Source organism: Parasteatoda tepidariorum, chromosome 10, assembly GCF_982258835.1.
Source record: "Parasteatoda tepidariorum strain Cologne lab strain chromosome 10, Ptep-v5.0, whole genome shotgun sequence".
Taxonomy (NCBI): domain Eukaryota; kingdom Metazoa; phylum Arthropoda; class Arachnida; order Araneae; family Theridiidae; genus Parasteatoda; species Parasteatoda tepidariorum.
Genome location: NC_141764.1, coordinates 33084270 through 33103137, shown reverse-complemented (window position 1 = coordinate 33103137; position 18868 = coordinate 33084270). Strand labels below are relative to the sequence as shown.

Sequence of the window (18868 nt, the reverse complement as noted above, 5' to 3'; positions counted from 1 at the left end):
AAATTACGCTATGAAGTTGGAAGTGTCTCTTAATATTTAAAAAAAAATGTGTACATTAAAAAGCTAGAAAAACTAGAATAAGCGTAGTCTGCAAATGAGAGAGGCATACAACCGATTTGAGTAAGGCAATGCGCTTGGTAGCACCAGGCCACAAGTGTCTGATAATACAATGTTTGTCGTCTCCTTTTTTACCACACTGCTAGAATTTTCATTCTAAAATTATGGTAAAATAACCGGCAGCAGTCAGCCCATCCGATTAACCGTAAAGTTTCCGGTAAATAATATTTTTTACCTTTATGGTTTTGAAACCGTTTACAACTTGTGTGGTTATAAAACCATGAATACAAAACGATGCGGTTTTGTAACCATTTATAACTAGCGTGGTTTCAAAATCATAAAAAAGATATTTAACAAGACATAGGAGCTAGGCTTTTCGCTAGGTAATAGGCTCTGGAAAGTCAAGGACTCAGGTAACTCTTCATGTGTTGTTGGGAGTGGAGGAAATATTGTGGTGTCTCCAGTTTTGTCGGTCATGAGACTGATAGATTAGCACTCTCAGCTGTAATATAGTTATTATATATATAGTTACTTAGCTATAATATATTATACTGCTTCAAGAAACAACGTGACTTCATTAAGTGGGATGAAATTATGGTTGCTTAACAGCATTAGGTGAAAGCAGTTAATAAATGGTCTTTCTACAGTTAGCAGTTTGATTACCACCTTATTTACGGTTACTTGACAGTTTTATTTGAATTTGGTAAAATAGCAAATAAATAAATTGTTATTTAACTATTTTTTCAGAGACATTTCTAACAGTGCAAAATTATAAACAATATTTATGTGAACTAATTTAGAGAAACAGCAATTAATTTTGCTTAGTAATCATGACAATGCATTGCAAAATTTTTTTATTCCCATATATTTTTATAAAGAAATATACTTGGAATTTCGAAAGTAGTTCAGTTACCTTTAGGAACACGGTCACAAAGAAGTATAACTTCAGTTCCACCAGTTGCAGGAGCTGAATAATGACTAAATTTCATGATAGTCAAATCCGATATGGATTCTGTGAATGATAAAATTTTAATGAGAAAAAACATAAGAATAATTAATGAATTAAAATTAAACCAGAATTTTCTTACTTCTATCATAAATTGGTTCAGAAACAACTGGAGGGACTCGTATCTTATATTTGCCTTCTGAATCTTTAAGAAGTACTTGAAAACATAAACGCAAAATATTCAAATCAATATCCTTCGTATAATCAAATCCAGCTAAATTGAATAAAATACCCTTCGTTATTTCAATTCTGAAAGTATGTATTAAGAATAAACAAATTATGCTTACTTACTACAACTATACATTAACTAGCCATTGATGTAAAACTAAATAAATATGCTTAACAACATGTTATATAATGTTTTGATAAAGTTAGCGCAAATTTTTTGTGTGGAAAATCACAATAATTTACCTCATTTTTCATGCAATCGCTACAGTTGTCTAGGCACTTATTATAACAATTTCGTTTTAATTCTAGCGATATTCTAATACCAAACATCTGAGCCATTAATTAATTTTTGTTTGAGAACTATTTTCGACACAAAATTTTAGTTGCGGAAATTAGTTGAAATCATTTGGTGATACGTTTTTCACTTTTATCACTTGGCACTAAGTGAAAATTCACCTCGTTCAAAGTGATTTCTCCTTATTTCTGAAACTAATAAATTTTCTTGGATATAAAATAGCACTGGAAAATTTTTTTTGTAGAATTTATATAAATATTTGATCTTGTCTTGCTTATTTCTAATTCTAGAAACGTCTTTCAGCAAAAAACGTCTTTAAAAACGTCTTTCGAAGGAATATAGCACTGGATAATATATTTTTTGTTGCATTTATATAAATACTTGATCTTGTCTTGCCTATTCCTTATTCCCGAAACTAAAAACGTCTTAGGATGGAAAAATAGCGCTTCAAAAGAATTTTTTGTTCCATTTATATAAATACTTGATCTTGCCTTGCCTATTCCTTATTCTCGAAACTAAAAACGTCTTAGGATGGAAAATAGCACTTCTAAAGAATTTTTTTTGTTGCATTTATATAAATTCTCGATCTTGCCTTGCCTATTCCTTATTCTCGAAACTAAAAACGTCTTAGGTTGGAAAATAGCGCTTCAAAAATTTTTTTTTGTAGCATTTATATAAATACTTGATCTTGTCTTGCCTTGCTTATTCCTTACTCTCGAAACTAAAAACGTCTTTGAATGAAAAATAACACTGGAGAAATTTTCTTTTTGCTGCATTGATATAAATATAGTTTGCTTATAGGAAGAACTCCCCTCACCACGAAGTCTAAGATAGTCAGCTGCTATGGAAACAAGAAATAGCGCATTTCAAAGAGAAAAGCTTCTTTCTCCTCTGATTCCCCAGTTCTTATCGACCTAGGCCAAAACATATCTTAAATAATGATACTTGTAATAGTTATACCTCGTAACCATAGTCACGGCCACTATTCCAGACGAATGGCTAGGGGAGTTCTTTACACAGACAAACTATACTTGATCTTGCCTGGCCTATTCCCCGTTCCTGAAACTATGGATGGAAAATAGCACTGGAGAACAAATTTTTTGTTTGTATTAATATAAATACTTGATCTTGCTAAAATCAGGTATAGGGTTTTCAAATCTGAAATTAGTTTTGAAAGCTATAGAGTAAAAACTATAGATGTTTTTTAAAATAGCATTTTTAGTTTACGCTTTGTCAAAATATATAAATTTAAAAACGTTATATATAACAGGGGGATTGCGTAAATGTTACAACAAACTTAAAGGGAGTTAGATGATATCATCAAAATTCAAATTCTATAGAAATCCATGCTTAGAATTCTCGTCGTACGTGGATAGGGGAGTTTTGCCCTTTAGAACCTGTTCAGAGAGATACGGTTCTTTGAAGGAAAGTGTTTCTAACAACGTACGACGACATTTCACGGTTACGGTTACTATGCGATTACAATTCTGATGACGTGTTCTAACTCCCCTAGAAGGCTATGCCTCAACTATTAACTCCCGGGTATGCCCTAACAACTAGTCAACCGTTATAACTGAATAGATTAATTATTTTTTTTTGACACGGAATTTCAATAAAAATAATAAAATGCTGCGTAGAAAGTTTCCTAATAATTTACTTCCAAAAGGATCCACAAGATATTTCTCTCTCAGTTTCAGGGATTTTGGAATGTCTTGTTTTTTCACAGAAAGGATGCCGAGATTTGGAAAGCTAAAGGAAATAAAAAAATAAGTATGTAACTACAATGTTCATCTAAGCAATACGGTTGATACATAAGGATAACTTATTTTAAAAAGCTAACAAAATGTTCAGTGCGTAAAATAAAAAAAAAAGTAATAATAACTTTTGATCTAATGATCGGATTTTAACGAACTATTACTCAATCTTAATGATGTGAGGGTCTAACCTAAAATACGTTAATTAATTAAAGCAGATGATATTTTAGGTTACAAAATCAGATACAAAAGCCAGAATTCACGTGTAAATTCTTGTTCCACAAAAATGCGGACAGCTGCAATCTAGTATCCCCTTGGTGTTGACTTTACTCTAGTATAATTCGATATATCTCGAAAATTCTTTAAGGGAAAAAAACATTTTTACACGCAATGAAATTTTTTGTTTATTCAAAGATAATTCCACATTTATTCAAAGATCATTCCCTCAGCTACCGAAAGGTAATCTAAATAGTTGTCTATTCTTCTTCTATTATTTTCGATCAAATAATTTCTTAGTTATCAAATTTTAAAAAGAAAAGTTGTATTTTCTGAAGAACTATTGCATGTCTTTCAATTAAAAATTTTTTTTGTCCGTTATCAAATTAAACAATAAATCATTATTAAAAATAATTTTTTTGTATGAAATTGTCCTTGGATAAGCGAATTTTAAAATTGTGAACAAAAATTTTCCAATTCGCATCAAAAAGTTCTCCAAACTTTCGAATGCTCTCTTGTCCATGTTATAAGATAAATCCAAATTGCAGCACAAGGTCTTATTTTTGAGGTCAAAAGCCTGAATTCATCGGGAAAAAAGTTTTGCTTATTCATAGAAAATACGTTAGATGTCATCATCATCGTAGTTGGCTAGACAGCCCAACGTGAGCCAATGCCTTCCTCTGAAGATTTCTCCATGACGACATCCGATTTATCTTTGATCTCCAATACTTTTCATTAATTGCAAGACAATCGGACTTCCCTGAGTCAGCCCATCTCATCTGTTGCCTTCCCTACTTTCTTGTGTCAGTGGGTCTAAAAAGCAGTATCTTTTTTATTGTATTGTCATCACTCATTCGTGGGCCATTCTATTCATTCTATTTATTTTCATGTATTTAATATTATCAGGTTCTTTATAAATCTTGTACAGTTCAAAGTTAAATCTCCTTCTCCAGTTATTGTTTTCATGACGTATTTATGGGAAATACGTTAGATATATACTTGTATATTTTTTAACTTAAAATATCACTTGCTTTAATTAATTCGCATATTCGAAACCCCCCTCCCATGAACCATTAAGATTGAGTTATAGTACTCACATGATTTGAAACTCGATTTCTCAACAACAAATAGTCCGATTTTCACGCAAATTTTATATTTTGCCATTTAAAATTGCATATTTTAAAGAAATGTAAGAAATTGTATACTAACAATTTAACATTTTTTTTGACTATTATTAAATAAAACGATAAAAATTATTTACAGAAAATATTTAGTTATATTTTTCATAGAATATCTTCGTTAAATGAATTTTATAATTATGAGCAGAAGATTTTCAATTCACTTAAAAAGTTCTTGAGATATAGCGAAGCATGTAAAAATAATATTAACATTAAGGGGTCCAAAATTTGAACCGCTTTCTTAACCGAACTATTGGGACCATATTTTCCAGGCTGCGGGTATCCCCAATCCTCTGGGATTAGAAATCTAAATCCTTCGATAAAAAGGTGTATTTATTCAGATAAAGATGCGTTTATGTGTCTGCACTAATTAATTAGTATATTTAAGGTCACACCCTCAAACCATTAAGATTGAGTCTTAGAACGTGAAGAACCGATCATTAGATCAGAAGATATTCAGGGTAGTCCGTTTTATCTTTTGCGCACTGTATATTTGCTTTACATGTAAAAGAAGTCGTTACAAAATGAAACTAAAGATGAAAGGAAACACAACAATGAAGCTTTTTTTAGAAAACTTAGAAGACACGAACTATTGATTTGTTTGGAAGTCAGATTTTCGATAGGTTGCTCATTGCCAAGGCTGAAAGAAGTTATGACGAGACAGCTGGAATCACGAGAAACGGTACAGCCTCATGCGTTTTTGAAAAGTTGTCATAACTTGTAAGAGTTCTTTTCGGCTGTTCGATATGATAGTTACTAAATCATGTGACATTACTTTCCTATTTTGATTATTACAAAAATCCTATTAATGAATAAAACTTTATTTTTTAATAACTTCAATTGAAGATATCAAGAATTTTTAAATATATATGTGACGAAAATTTCAGTAAAAAAAGTTTCATTCCGAAAAAGTGGAGAAAGGTCGTAGGAAAAAATGATAATAATTTCAATTATTCATCAAAACTGGCATGCTTTTTCGGACAACTCAATACAACTATCCCTTAAAAAATTTTTGAGGTGTTTTTGAGGTTTATTTGAGGTTGTTTTGAGGTGTCAAGGTAGATTTAAGGTTTATTGAAAGCTGATTTTAAAAACAACAATAAAAGATCAACCTCTCAAGATGTATAGTGCGGCTTTCAGGAGAACTCCTCCAGACACCAGTCTCGCGTCCTGGCGGGTACCATGGTTACGAGGAAAAGTCACTTCGAATAGGGGTGTGGAGTGAATAGTTTTGTCTTGATCTTGGCATAGGTCAGCGTGAGTAAATCCATCGAAACCTTCATTCCTCCATTGCCCCCCTATTAGAAATGTGCTCTCACTTGTAACCATAGCTTGTAACAGAACACAGCCCCAGACTTTTAGTCTGGAGGAGTTCTCCTTAAAGTCGCACTATATAATCAAAGTATATGAAGTTGTTTTACTCACACTTTATTAAACGCAAAAACGTATTTTAAAAGACGAGCCAGAGTTTGTTTTGAGATTGTTGAAAATCTACTTTAGAGCAATCAGAGTTATTTTTGAGGTGCACAGGTTACTTTTTTTACACTTCAAGCGAATAACTATTTTTGAGGTGTGAATAATTTCACCCAACTCCAACTAAAAGTATTGCTGAGTTACATACGAGGATGATTTTATGAGGTGCAAATGAGGTTGAAATTGAGATTTATTGATGAAGTTATTTTTGGTGCAAAACATAACCTCATTTTCTAACTCACGAGTATTTTTTTACATCTGTCAACCTCAAAAAAAACTTCAAAAACACCTTACTTTTTGTAAGGTATTTTAAAAAAAGTTTTTTTTACCTGCATATCATGGTAGAGTTTTTTATAATTTTGCAATATATCCCTCTTCTTTCTTCGTCTTCTAATTTATGATAAGCTTCTTTCTTAAGGTTCTCTACTATTTTATTAGGATGAGGCCGATACGGAGGTCCATCTTTAGTCACACAAGATACGACTACAGCAAAAGAGCCTTTGCAGTTCATGACCTAAATTAAAATAATAAAATTGTTATAAATATATCTAGTTTATGCTGTAAAATTTTATTGGAATAATGTGACAACTCCAGTTAAATGAAATTAGCGTCACTTACATGTTCAAGCAAGTTTTTTCAATTTTTTAAAAAATAAGTAAATTTTTATTTTATTTCTGTTGCCTAACAGAGGGCACCAAAAGTTAAATTCGAACTCAAAAAGATACACGTATAAGACTTCAGGACTTTGAATCTCAAAATGAATAAAAATGAGGTTGGCCTACTATATTTATGTATGGCCTTTACACGTTTCAAGATCCTCTATAGTTAGTATGAAGTTTTAGTTTCATGTTTATCTTTTCGCAATTTTAATTTATACTTTGCAAGTTAATTTATGTACAATGCTTAAAGTATAGGCAGGAATGTTTTGTTAAAGTAATCATAGCGGGTGGCTTTTCTTGATTCCACTTTGATAACTTCAAGATATTCTGAAGATCAAACCATAGAGCTGTAATACAAATAGAACAAGACCGCTGTTGTATTTCACTATCTCTCTTTATTTTAGGCATCAGAGTTCCCTCTCTTTCGGGATTTTTGGCGGAGAAAGAAGCGCGTCGTGTGAAGGTTGAGTTGAGTTTTTTGTAGATTCGCGTTTTGTACTTTTACAAGCAATGGAGGAAAGTTAAAAGCTTCAAGAATGATTAGATTTGCGGAACAGTTAAATATTGGATTATTTTTTGTTAAAATTTAACTAAATTAAGAACTGTTTTAAAAGTACATTTTTTTTAATATGTAAAAACTGTACAAAATTGCTTACATTTTTATGAAATAATATTCTTTTGAATTGTTTTAAAGATTGTAAAAATGTATCTTTTAATAAAACTTATAACAATCTGATATAGTATTTTTCAGAAATCTCTGAAAATATTTAGTAATAGTCTTGTATAAAAATGTATCAATATTGAAGTTTATAAATGTTCTTAAATTTTAATCTAACCTAGATTTTACAATAGTGTCTGTCAACTATTATAATCTTGAAATATCATGAATATATTTTCAGGTATTTAATTTTTTTTAAAAACCCTTTTAAGAAATGGTTTTAGAGATGTCAAAGAGTAGAAAAATAAAATAAAAACTGGAAATTAAAAAAAGTTTCATCACCTTAAAAAAACTTTAAAATAAATGAGAAAAAAATCCGCTTTATTCTTTGAAACTTTCCTATTTTACTTTGCACATGCTTCCTATTAACTTTGCACAGGCGATGATAAGCTTAACCAGCTTTAATACCACTGCTAGCACTCTAAATTTTTTCATGCATTCTAGACGGTTTCATCAAAGAACTTATGATTAAGTATTAAAAACTTTGTCTTATTTATCGAATAGTCTTGTAATAATATTCTCATTGAAGCAAATTCATTTTATGAACTAAATTATTATTCAAAATGATTTTGCACATGACTGTAAAAAAGTTTTTCTGCAAAGTTCACCTCGTGAAAGTAATGTTGTAATGACTGCATTTCGAAAGAAATTTGTAGTCACTAAGTTTAAAAATTTTATTTTTGAAATTGCTGTCAACTACGCTTGTAATGAAGTAGTTGTGATTGTGGTTAAATCCGAAAATTGCAATGATAATCTATCAAAATGATAAGGTTTAAATTTTATCATAAAACAATTAAAAAAATCGGGAACTAACTGAACCAAATCTGTGTTAATGCAATTAAATATTTTTGGATCAATCAATTGAATACTATAAAATATTTAGTAAATACACCAAAATTGTATCGAAAATACACCAAAATATGAATACACCAAATACACCTAAATATACACCAAAAAATACACCAAATAATGGAATTATTTAATTAAATATTTCTGGATCAATCAATTGAATACTATAAAATATCTAGTTAATACACCAAAATATATTAAAAATACACCAAATAATGGAATTATTTAATTAAATATTTTGAGGTTATTCAATTGAATACTATAAAATATCTAGTTAATACACCAGTATTGCCCCGAAAATACACCAAATATACCAAAATATATTAAAAACACACCAAATAATGGAATTATTTAATTAAATATTTTGAGATCATTCAATTGAATTCTATAAAATATCTAGTTAATACACCAACATTGCACCGAAAATACACCAAATATATTAAAAATACACCAAATCATGGAATTATTTAATTAAATATTCTGAGATCATTCAATTAAATATGATGATGGGAAGTGATATTGATGAGAATTTCGATGATTGAATATGAGATTTTCAGATTTTAATATAATATTCAAAAATCTCTTTAACGTCAAGGAACATAAAATGATCGAAGAAATCGTGAAGGATGGTAAGCGAAGTGAGCAGGGAGCAGAGTTCTTAGTACTTACATAAATATAAAAGATATTTATATAAAAGCACAATCTTTAAAAGAATTTAAAATTAATTTAGTACTATTGAGTTACCTGTATTTTTGGAAAAGTTCTTTTTTCGTATGTCGAATTAATACCAACTAGGTTACCAATGCAACCACATCGGTCTTCATATTCACGTTCATAGCGAAACCTAAAGTTGCTTGGAGATGGTTGTTCTACTATACGAACATATGGTGGATCCATTAATTGTGCCTTTTTCATCACTTCCTCTGGAATATAAGAGTTATATAATACCTTTGAAGAGCAGTATCATAATTTATGTCTGTAAAAAATCAGTTAATCTTCATTAAATAAATATGAGATTGAATATACCGTTAAATAGAGCCGTGATGGCTCAGGGATAGAGCTTTCGCCTTCCAATGAGGTGAACCGGGTTCGAATCCCCGCAATGGCTGGTGGATACGAATTTCGCATCCGACTTGCACCGACCACAATGCTGACGTAAAAAGTATCCTCAGTGGTAGTGGTAGATCATAGGTTAGAGTCCCCTCGACGTCAGGCTAACCGTAGTAGGTTTTCGTGGTTTTCCTCTCCATGTATTCACACTATTGTATACAATGTGAAAACTGTGGTGTAATATCTCTCCAAATATGATGTTATAGCCATGGTGGCTTAGGGGATAGAGCAATCGCCTTCCAAAGAGGTGAAGCGGGTTTGAATCCCAGCTATGGCTGGTTCACTCGAATATCGCATCCGGCTCGCACCAACCACAGTGCTGAAGTAAAATATCATAAGTAGTTGACGGATCATAGGTTAGAGTCCCCTTGCCGTCAGGCTAACCGTGGGATGTTTTCGTATTTTTCCTCTCCATGTAACGCAAATGCAGGTTAGTTCCATCAAAAAGTCCTCCACGAAAGCAAATTTCTCCCAGCACTTGATCCACGAGTTCCCTTGTCTTCTGGATTGGGTTCAAAATTACCAGGCTACAGAGTTGAATATTAGTAGTCGTTAACCCAAAAATTGGGTCAGCTGTGCATCGACGGTTAAAATATAAAATAAAATACCATTAAATACAGGGTGTTCCTTAATCACCATCTGTACTACTGCCTGTCTAACTAAAGATCTCTCTTCGCCAGTTGTCTTAATCACTATGGGAACTGTTATTGTGGTTGAATTATTTCATATAGTTTGTCTAAAGCAAGAACTCCCCTAGCCATTCGTCTGGACCAGTGGCAGTGATTGTGGTAAAGAGGTATAACTATTTTAAGGTGGGGTGTAGGATCATTGCTTAGAACAGGTTTTGGTTTGTGTCGGAGAAAGAAAGGGAATCTTTTGCTTCGGTCTATTGTGCTAGCCCTAGAGTGAAGAGAAGCTGCCCTCCCTAAAATGCGCTATTCTTGCTTCCCATAACAGCAGAATGCCTCAGACTTCGTGGAGGGGGGAGTTCCTACAGTAGACGAACTATATGGGAGTGTGGGATAAACATTTAGGACAAATTTTGACTCGGGTCGCAAAAGAAGCATCAAAAGCTCCCCTATTTGAAATGTGCTTTGTCTTGTATCTGTAGTAGCAGACAGCTCCAGACTCTGCGGCGAGAGAAGAGTGGTTCTGTTAGACAGACAATAGATAGTATATATTTTTTTAGAATAGAATCACTATCAAAATGGAAGTAAAAAATATACCAACTGAGTTGAAAATTAATATTTAAGCTAAGAAAAAATTATCATGCTTAGATAAATCACTAGTCAGGAAAGTGGGACAAAGAACATCCAAAACCCGACAAAACTTAAAGCAAGTAATTAAAGTTAAGTTATAATCTAAGTGAGTTTATTTTAAATTTAAATTCATACGTTTAAAAGTTTCTTCAATTTCATATAAATTTCCATACTCATCAAATAAATATAATAAAATTAATTACCGTAGAAAGAGGCTTTTTGAATATTTCTTTTTAAAAAACTCGTAATAATAAAATAAAAAAATTAAATAAATAATGATTTATTTTTTATTTTCTAAGTATTCATGAAGTCTCAGGAAAAGTTAAATGTAATCACATGTCAGTTAAATAATTTATTAGCTAAACTAAGGTCTTGCCTAAAGAGGATCATGCATAAATTAAAATTCACAAGTTCGCAAGTTTCTTCGAATTAATATAAATTTTTATACTCATTAAATAAATTTAATGAAAATACTCATAAAATAAATAAATACTCATAAATTTATTTAATGAAAATACTCATAAAATAAATAAATACTCATAAATTCATTTAATGAAAATTCTCATTAAATAAATTTAACGAAGAAATACGCTATTTGAATATTTTGTTTTAAGAAACTCATAATAATAATAATAAAAAACATGGTAGAAATAATGAATTATTTTTGGTTTTAGAATCTATTTAAGTATTCAGGAATATTTAGTAAAAATTAAATACATGCATAATTTATTAGTTAAACAAAGGTGACTTACAGAAAGTGAACCATGTTTAAATTTAAATTCGCAAGGGTTAAAAGTTTCAACGATTTCATACAAATATTTATACTCATTAAACAAATTTAATGAAATTAATTACTGAAAAAACAGGCTTTTTAAATAATTTTTTAAAAAAACTCATAATAATAAAAAATGGAATAAATAATGAATTAGTTTTGTTTTAAAAACCTAAATATTCTTGAAAATTCAAGAAAAATTAAATGTATGTATAATGATGTGTTATTATTATTTATTAGTTAAATTATATTAATATTATTAATTATTTATTAGTTAAAAACTAAGGTGACTTACCTAAAGCTTACCACGTTAAAATTTAAATTTACACACTTACAAGTATTTTCGATTTCATATAAATTTTTATGCTAATTTAATAAATTTATAAAAAATTATTGTAGAATGCTAAGATAAGTCCGAAGAAATAGGATTTTCGAATCCATTTTTTTAAAAACTCATAGAGATGAAAAAAATAAATAAAAATAATGACAAAGAAAAATAAATAATGAATTATTACACAAGTATTACATCATAAATGAGTTTTCATACATCATAATTTATTTTATAAGTATTCATGTTATTCTCTACTTACCTTATAAGTATTCATGAAGATTCAGGAGAAATTTAATTTTATGATATGATGCGTCAAAATTTATTTGTTAAACTATGGTGGCTTACCTAAGGCTGACCAGGTGATTGAATCAGAGTCTATCATTTCTGTTTTCAGAATTTGTTTGCTTCACTTTTCAAGCAATACAAGATGGATATGATAGATGTAAATTCTTCTCTCCACTACTAAAAAAAAAAAAAAAAACTATTAAATTTTTAAATTTAAGGCTTATACGTAACGCAGATAAAAGTGTAAACTATTTTTCTACACATTTTAAAATTGGGAAGGAGTGATGTGATAAAATATGAAGACTAAGATAGTTCATCAACTTTTTATTTATTTATAAAACAAATAAATTAACAAATTAAAGGCTTATGGTGATCCTTTAGAAATATGACAATTTGGAAAAATTTTTTTCTTCGAATTTAAGGTCTTCAAAACAATCAAATTTTTTTTTAAATATTTATTTAGTTACATTTATTAATATCTTACACACAGCAGTGTAGTTTATTGACATTTGTTCAAGAAAAAAAAATCAAATAGAAATTCTCCAAATTTTGAATACCAGGAAAATGACATATTAGCTTAGAAGTTAAGAAAACAGTCATTCTAAGCTAATAGTAAGTAATTCAACTTAAAAAAATCAAAAAGACAAAGTTGACAAGTAAATTTTAACTTTTTATGTAAATAAATTCCAAAAGTATTTATTGTGAACAATTTCAACATACCGTTTCTTCTCGGCTTCTCGTTTTTTTCTCAGTTTATTTTTCCTTGATTGTTTTTAGGTCCCATGTTGTAAAATAACCTAATAAAATTAATTTTATAATAATTTGCACCGGGAATTTTTTTATTACATTATTTAAATTTATAATATTTCAAATCATATTATTTTACAATTTTATTACTTTTTCAATTTATACACCCAAGTAGAATTTAGAGACTATGACAGAATAAAATTGTAGAGTGATGTTCTTAGCTTATCCTTTATATTTTAACTATCCGTGTTTTGAAAAAAAAAAAAGAAAAAAAAAAAAAAAAACCTCAAGCCTTTGCTTTAGATGGACGAGGAATTGTTTCAATTAATTCTTTTACCCACTGTAGAAAGAATCAAAAATGTTTTTGTTGTGCTGTTGATGTGCACAGAATAAAATTGTGTAAAATAATCAATCATTCAACAAATAAATAACTTTGATTACATACAAGCATTACATAAACTGGATATTAGGTAAACATTTGCTTTCCCTTGCACATTAGACTGTTTAAAAAATTTTCTGGTGACTGGCATTCATAAGCCAGGAAAATGACAGCCAGGATAATGACAAATTTGCTATTTTACAGCATTTAATTCTATTTTTATTTAACATTTCGGCCTAAAACGTTTACATTCCGCAGAAAACAACAGGATTTCTTGAAATAACTCAGGTAAATCTATGTAGTTTAGGTTATTAATGATTTCAAGAAGACAAGAAAATGACAACACAAGAACCTATTCACCTTGTAAAATTTTTTAAAATATATTTTGAACCAGAAAGTTGGTTCTTTATTCCTGAAATATGACATGTTCTGTCAGAATGGTATTCTAATCAATTTCTCAACCCAAGATATTGATTGCTGGTGCTATCTATTTCGGCTATAAATTACTAAAAAAAAGTCGCCTAGAAAATGATTGATTTTCATGTGACAAGCAAATTAATAACAGGAAAAATTATTTTCATCAAAGTATTTGGAAATAATACCCTCTGCATATATTCTAGAAATGCTTACAGCGGTTGAGATAAAAAGAATTTAGAAAAATTTATGGGAAGTTTTGAAGCTAGTTGTTATTGGAAATATGTCTGTGACATACCAGGAAAATTACATTTTGAAATTCACTTAAATTACACAAAACAGTCAATGCTAATGCAAAGTCATTTTAAAGTGCTAACAGCATTTATTAATTTTTTTCAGAAAAAAGTTATTTTAGTAGTATAGTATTAGGTCTTGGAGCAAAAGACTGTCAATTGTCAAATTTCGTGAGAATCACCCTTATATATATGCAAATCACATATTTTCTTACAAAAATTAAACAAACTGAAACGAGAAACCTAACTTTGTTTTTAGAAATGAATTTCTAATTTAATTTTTAGCGTAATTTCAAAATATATTAACAATTAAGACTGTGTAATGTAATGCTTTTCCTTCTAAACACATAAACACTAAACACAAACACTTTCTAACCACTAAAAACACTTATTTATATATATTTTTTTAAAGTTATTCATTTTAAATGCCTTATTTCCTTTGTATCTGTTCAAAAAAAGAAAACTTGTGGGAAAAAATGCATAAATAATGTTTTTCAGCAGATTTTTTACCACGAAACAAACAATTTGATCTCACTATTTTAAGGCTTATGTTCAATGCAACTGAATCTTTTTTGAACAAAAAAATTTTCAAAGCCAGGTTTAAGTTTATTTTTATAAGAATGTGATACAACTTCCAAATACAGTAATTAGGCTAAACTATTATTCTCTTAGAATTATTTTAAAATTTAAGTGCCAATTTAAAAAAAAATAATTCTTGAGAAGATTCCTATATACATTTCTTGAAAAAACATCGAATGAATCATTTTTATAGGGTATCATTAAAAATCGCAATTTCAGTTTCTTTATAAGCCACAAAATGGCCGAAAATAATCAACAATAGGTGAACCACTTCAACTAAAATGCTATTTAGAAATATAAAAGTCTTGTTTAATTGCTAATTAAATTAAAAAAATAATAAGAAATTTTTCTATATGCGTTATTTAAGGTAATCACATCTATCAGTTTTTGAATGTAGTTTAAAGCACAAAAGGAAACATTATTATGTGAAAGTTGACAATTTTATAATTCAAAACAAGCAAAACACAAAAGAAAACTTACTTTAACTCTGCTAGGCTAAAATTCAACAATATAATACGAAATTAATTTATTAAAATTAATAGAAAGGAACAATTTCAAAGCAAATACATCTTGATTTCATTATTATCTCCTTATTTAGGAATTTATTTTGAAAAATAAAAAAAAGGAAAAGGAAATGAACGATTCCTTAAAACACCTTGCAGTAAACATAAAAATTCAAATAAATCTATAGAGTGTTTATTTAAATTGATCCTAACAAAATATTAGAATAAAATAAATGGAACCGATATATTAACGTTCATATTTACATAACTATTTTCCAAAATGAAACGTTAGGCTTATCTTTCATAAAAGTGATAAATTGATTTATTGTATACTGATATCTGATTAAAAATTAAAGTAAATAAATTAATAGATAAGAGAAAAATACTTAAATAAATATATTCTAAGCATTTTCTTATAATTTAAGGGATGCACATGAGGCGTAATATTTACACATTATATCAAATTAGAAAAAAAGAAAGAAAGAAAATGAGAATGAGAGAGATTGAATGCAGAGACTGACAATATAACAGAATAATGAGAATGAAATAGAACAATGAGAATAAAATAGAATAATGAGAATAAAATAGAATAATGAGAATAAAATAGAATAATGAGAATAAAATAGAATAATGAGAATAAAATAGAATAATGAGAATAAGATAATATTTTTATAAATTTATACTTAGTAAAAATAGCTCATTGTGTTTTCATTCTGCCGATGGATATACAATATTTATAAAAATCCAAACTATAGTAACTTACGTGTTGTTACAAAGTGAATTAACTCCGAAAACATAAACGTAAATGTTTTGGAACAAGTGCAAATTTGATTTAAATAGAATAATGAGAATAAAATTGAATAATGAGAATTAGATAATATTTTTATAAATTTATACTTAGTAAAAATCATATATGGCAACGTTACTTTTAAAAAGTAACGAGTAAAAGTACAAGTATTTTTAAAAAAAGTAACGAGTAAAAAGTAAAAAGTTCTTATTTTAAAAAGTAACGAGTAAAAAGTACAAGTACTAAAAAAAAAAATAACGATTTAAAAGTACATTTCTAGGAAATCGAAAATTCAAAGTAACCTAAAATTTTATTGAATAATATTCTTATGTTCTTTAATGTTTTTGCAAAAATGTTGTTATTTATTTAATTATTTTTAATTTCGAAAGTTATGGACATTAATTCATTTTCAAATTCGGAAGAATATTATAATATAATTTTATAATATAATCGTATAATATAATTTTAATATGAAACTTTTTATGGATTTGTGCGAAAAAGAAATTTTATCTATTGATTTTTTAATTTTTAGTTTATTATTTTTATTTATTTAAATTATCATTGATTTAAAATTGTTTTACTCTATAGAAACGCAGTTCAAAAGCACAAACATAAACAAAGCAAACTCGGGGTTTCAGATAGCTTTGTGATCTTTGAGCTAGTAAAAAATAATTGAATGTGCAGTATAAGTTGAAACAGAACAGTCTACAGTTTTATTCGTAACAATGACCAATGCTGAAGTCATGTGCGAAAATAATTTTCCGAACATTTCTGCCTAACGGAATAATTAAAATTTGTAAACGAATTTAAGTATCAGCGGCTAAATTAATACCTTCGAGTTTTCAAGAGTTAAAATAGTAATTATAATAGTTTTCAATAGCACAAATAGTTCTGAAGTTCTTAGAGATTTGACTGGGCGTTGTTTGACAAGGCTGGCATAAACATAATTTTAGTAAAAAATGTACTAGGTAAAAACGTATTTAATAAAAAATTTATTAAAACAAAAATGTATTATTAGTGAGTTCAAAAAGAAAATTGAAAAATGTAATAACAAAATCCAACATTTTTTTATTTAAAATGTGTTAAATAAATGCATAAAACTCGAAAATGAATGGAAAAATCTTGCTAATTAATATTTTTATTCATTTTGCAAAATAATTGCATTTTGAAAGTGGTGTCACTGAGTCTGCTGCAAGAATTTCTCAGAATGTGCTTAGCCACTCTGAATAAGCGCTCCACGGGAGCACTAGAAGGTACTTATATTTCACATATAATTTTTTTACGATTGGATATCGATTCAAAATTGATATGCTTTCCGTTTCGACATTTGAGCTCATGTATGCCATAAATTCTTCTGCCGCTGGTGATTGGCATGATGTTTTCAGCTTTAGAAAATTTAAAATCCCTGTTTTTTTTTCTGTTACGTTATAGTTATAGCAGGGTGTTCAGCTTGAACAATTCTTTCCAATTTTTTTGTAGTCTCCTCCCTAGCTTTTTCTTATTCCAATTAAAGCTATTCCATATAAATTCCAAGCTATTTCTTATTCCAATTTTCTTATTCCTAGCTTCCAATTAAATTTGATGCAAGGTGCAATTAAAATGCAAGGTACAAGATGCAATTAAAAAAACATAAGCATTTTTTTTATTATTTTTTTTTCTTTTAGAAAGCTTACCGAGTTTTAGAAAAAAGTAACGATTTCATTCGACATTTCCGTTACAAGTACTTGTACTTTTTCACTAAAAAAGTAACGAAAGTACAAGTAAAAGTACTAAATTTAAAAAGTAACGAAGTACAAGTAAAAGTACGTACTTTTTACTTGTACCGACGGTACAAGTAACGAAAGTAAAAGTACTGCCATATATGGTAAAAATAGCTCATTGTATTTTCCTTCTGCCGATGGATATACAATATTTAAAAAAATCGAAACTATGGTAACTTACTTGTTGTTACAAAGTGAATTAACTTCTAAAACATGAGCGTAAATGTTTTGGAATAAGTGTAAATTTGAATAAAATAGAATAATGAGAATAAGATAATATTTTTATAAATTTAAACTTAGTAAAAATAGCTCGTTGTATTTTCCTTCTGCCGATGGATATACAATATTTAAAAAAGTCAAGACTATAGTAACTTACGGGTTGTTACAAAGTGAATTAACTTCGAAAACATGAGCGTAAATGTTTTGGAATAAGTGTAAATTTGAATAAAATAGAATAATGAGAATAAATGGAAAGAGAGTAATGGAGAGAGGAATAAGTGTAAGTTTGAATAAATAGAATAATGAGAATAAAATAGAATAATGAGAATAAGATAATATTTTTATAAATTTATACTTAGTAAAAATAGCTCATTGTAATTTCATTCTGCAGATGGATATACAATATTTAAAAAAAATCAAAACTATAGTAACTTACGTGTTGTTACAAAGTGAATTAACTCCGAAAACATGAGCGTAAATGTTTTGGAATAAGTGTAAATTTGAATAAAATAGAATAATGAGAATAAAATAGAATAATGAGAATAAAATAGAATAATGAGAATAAAATAGAATAATGAGAATAAAATAGAATAATGAGAATAAAGTAGAATAATGAGAATAAAATAGAATAATTAGAATAAGATAATATTTTTGTAAATTTATACTTAGTAAAAATAGCTCATTGTATTTTCATTCTGCCGATGGATATACAATATTTAAAAAAATCAAAACTATAGTAACTTACGTGTTGTTACAAAGTGAATTAAATCCGAAAACATGAGCGTAAATGTTTTGGAATGAGTGTTGATGTCTTATGAATTAGCAATAGTGAAAACGGACGTTTATATAGCTTGTCGAAAAATCCCTCTTCCGGTCGGATCACTTCCTTTTTATTTATCAATAACAACATACTTTTTGTCATATATTTTAAAAGCCATGCTTGAGAAGGAATAGAAATGATCAGATGAATTTTTCTAAAATTTTTTCATACTTGGACTCTTATAAATTTATTTAAAAATTTAAAAAGTAATTTTAATGTTGCAATTTAATGATTAAT

At 28.4% G+C, this 18868-nt stretch overlaps 1 protein-coding gene across 2 annotated transcripts in view; it reads right to left on the bottom strand.

The window, feature by feature from the left end:
- The window catches only part of LOC107436546 (transcription factor p65), a 35264-nt gene extending 16626 nt beyond the window's left edge, over positions 1–18638 (bottom strand). The window contains exons 1-7 of one of the 2 annotated variants that reach the window (XM_043046287.3): positions 18557–18638; positions 12191–12307; positions 9118–9296; positions 6477–6661; positions 3184–3275; positions 1146–1277; positions 971–1069 (exon numbers count right to left, since the gene is read on the bottom strand). In XM_043046287.3, coding sequence (XP_042902221.2) covers positions 971–1069; positions 1146–1277; positions 3184–3275; positions 6477–6661; positions 9118–9296; positions 12191–12227 — 724 coding nt within the window. In that variant the 5' untranslated portion in view covers positions 12228–12307; positions 18557–18638. Of the gene's footprint in view, positions 1–970; positions 1070–1145; positions 1278–3183; positions 3276–6476; positions 6662–9117; positions 9297–12190; positions 12308–15808; positions 15829–18556 lie in introns of those variants that run through there. The other variant, XM_071184512.2, reaches the window with a different exon arrangement.
- Positions 18639–18868: the final 230 nt, after the last annotated feature.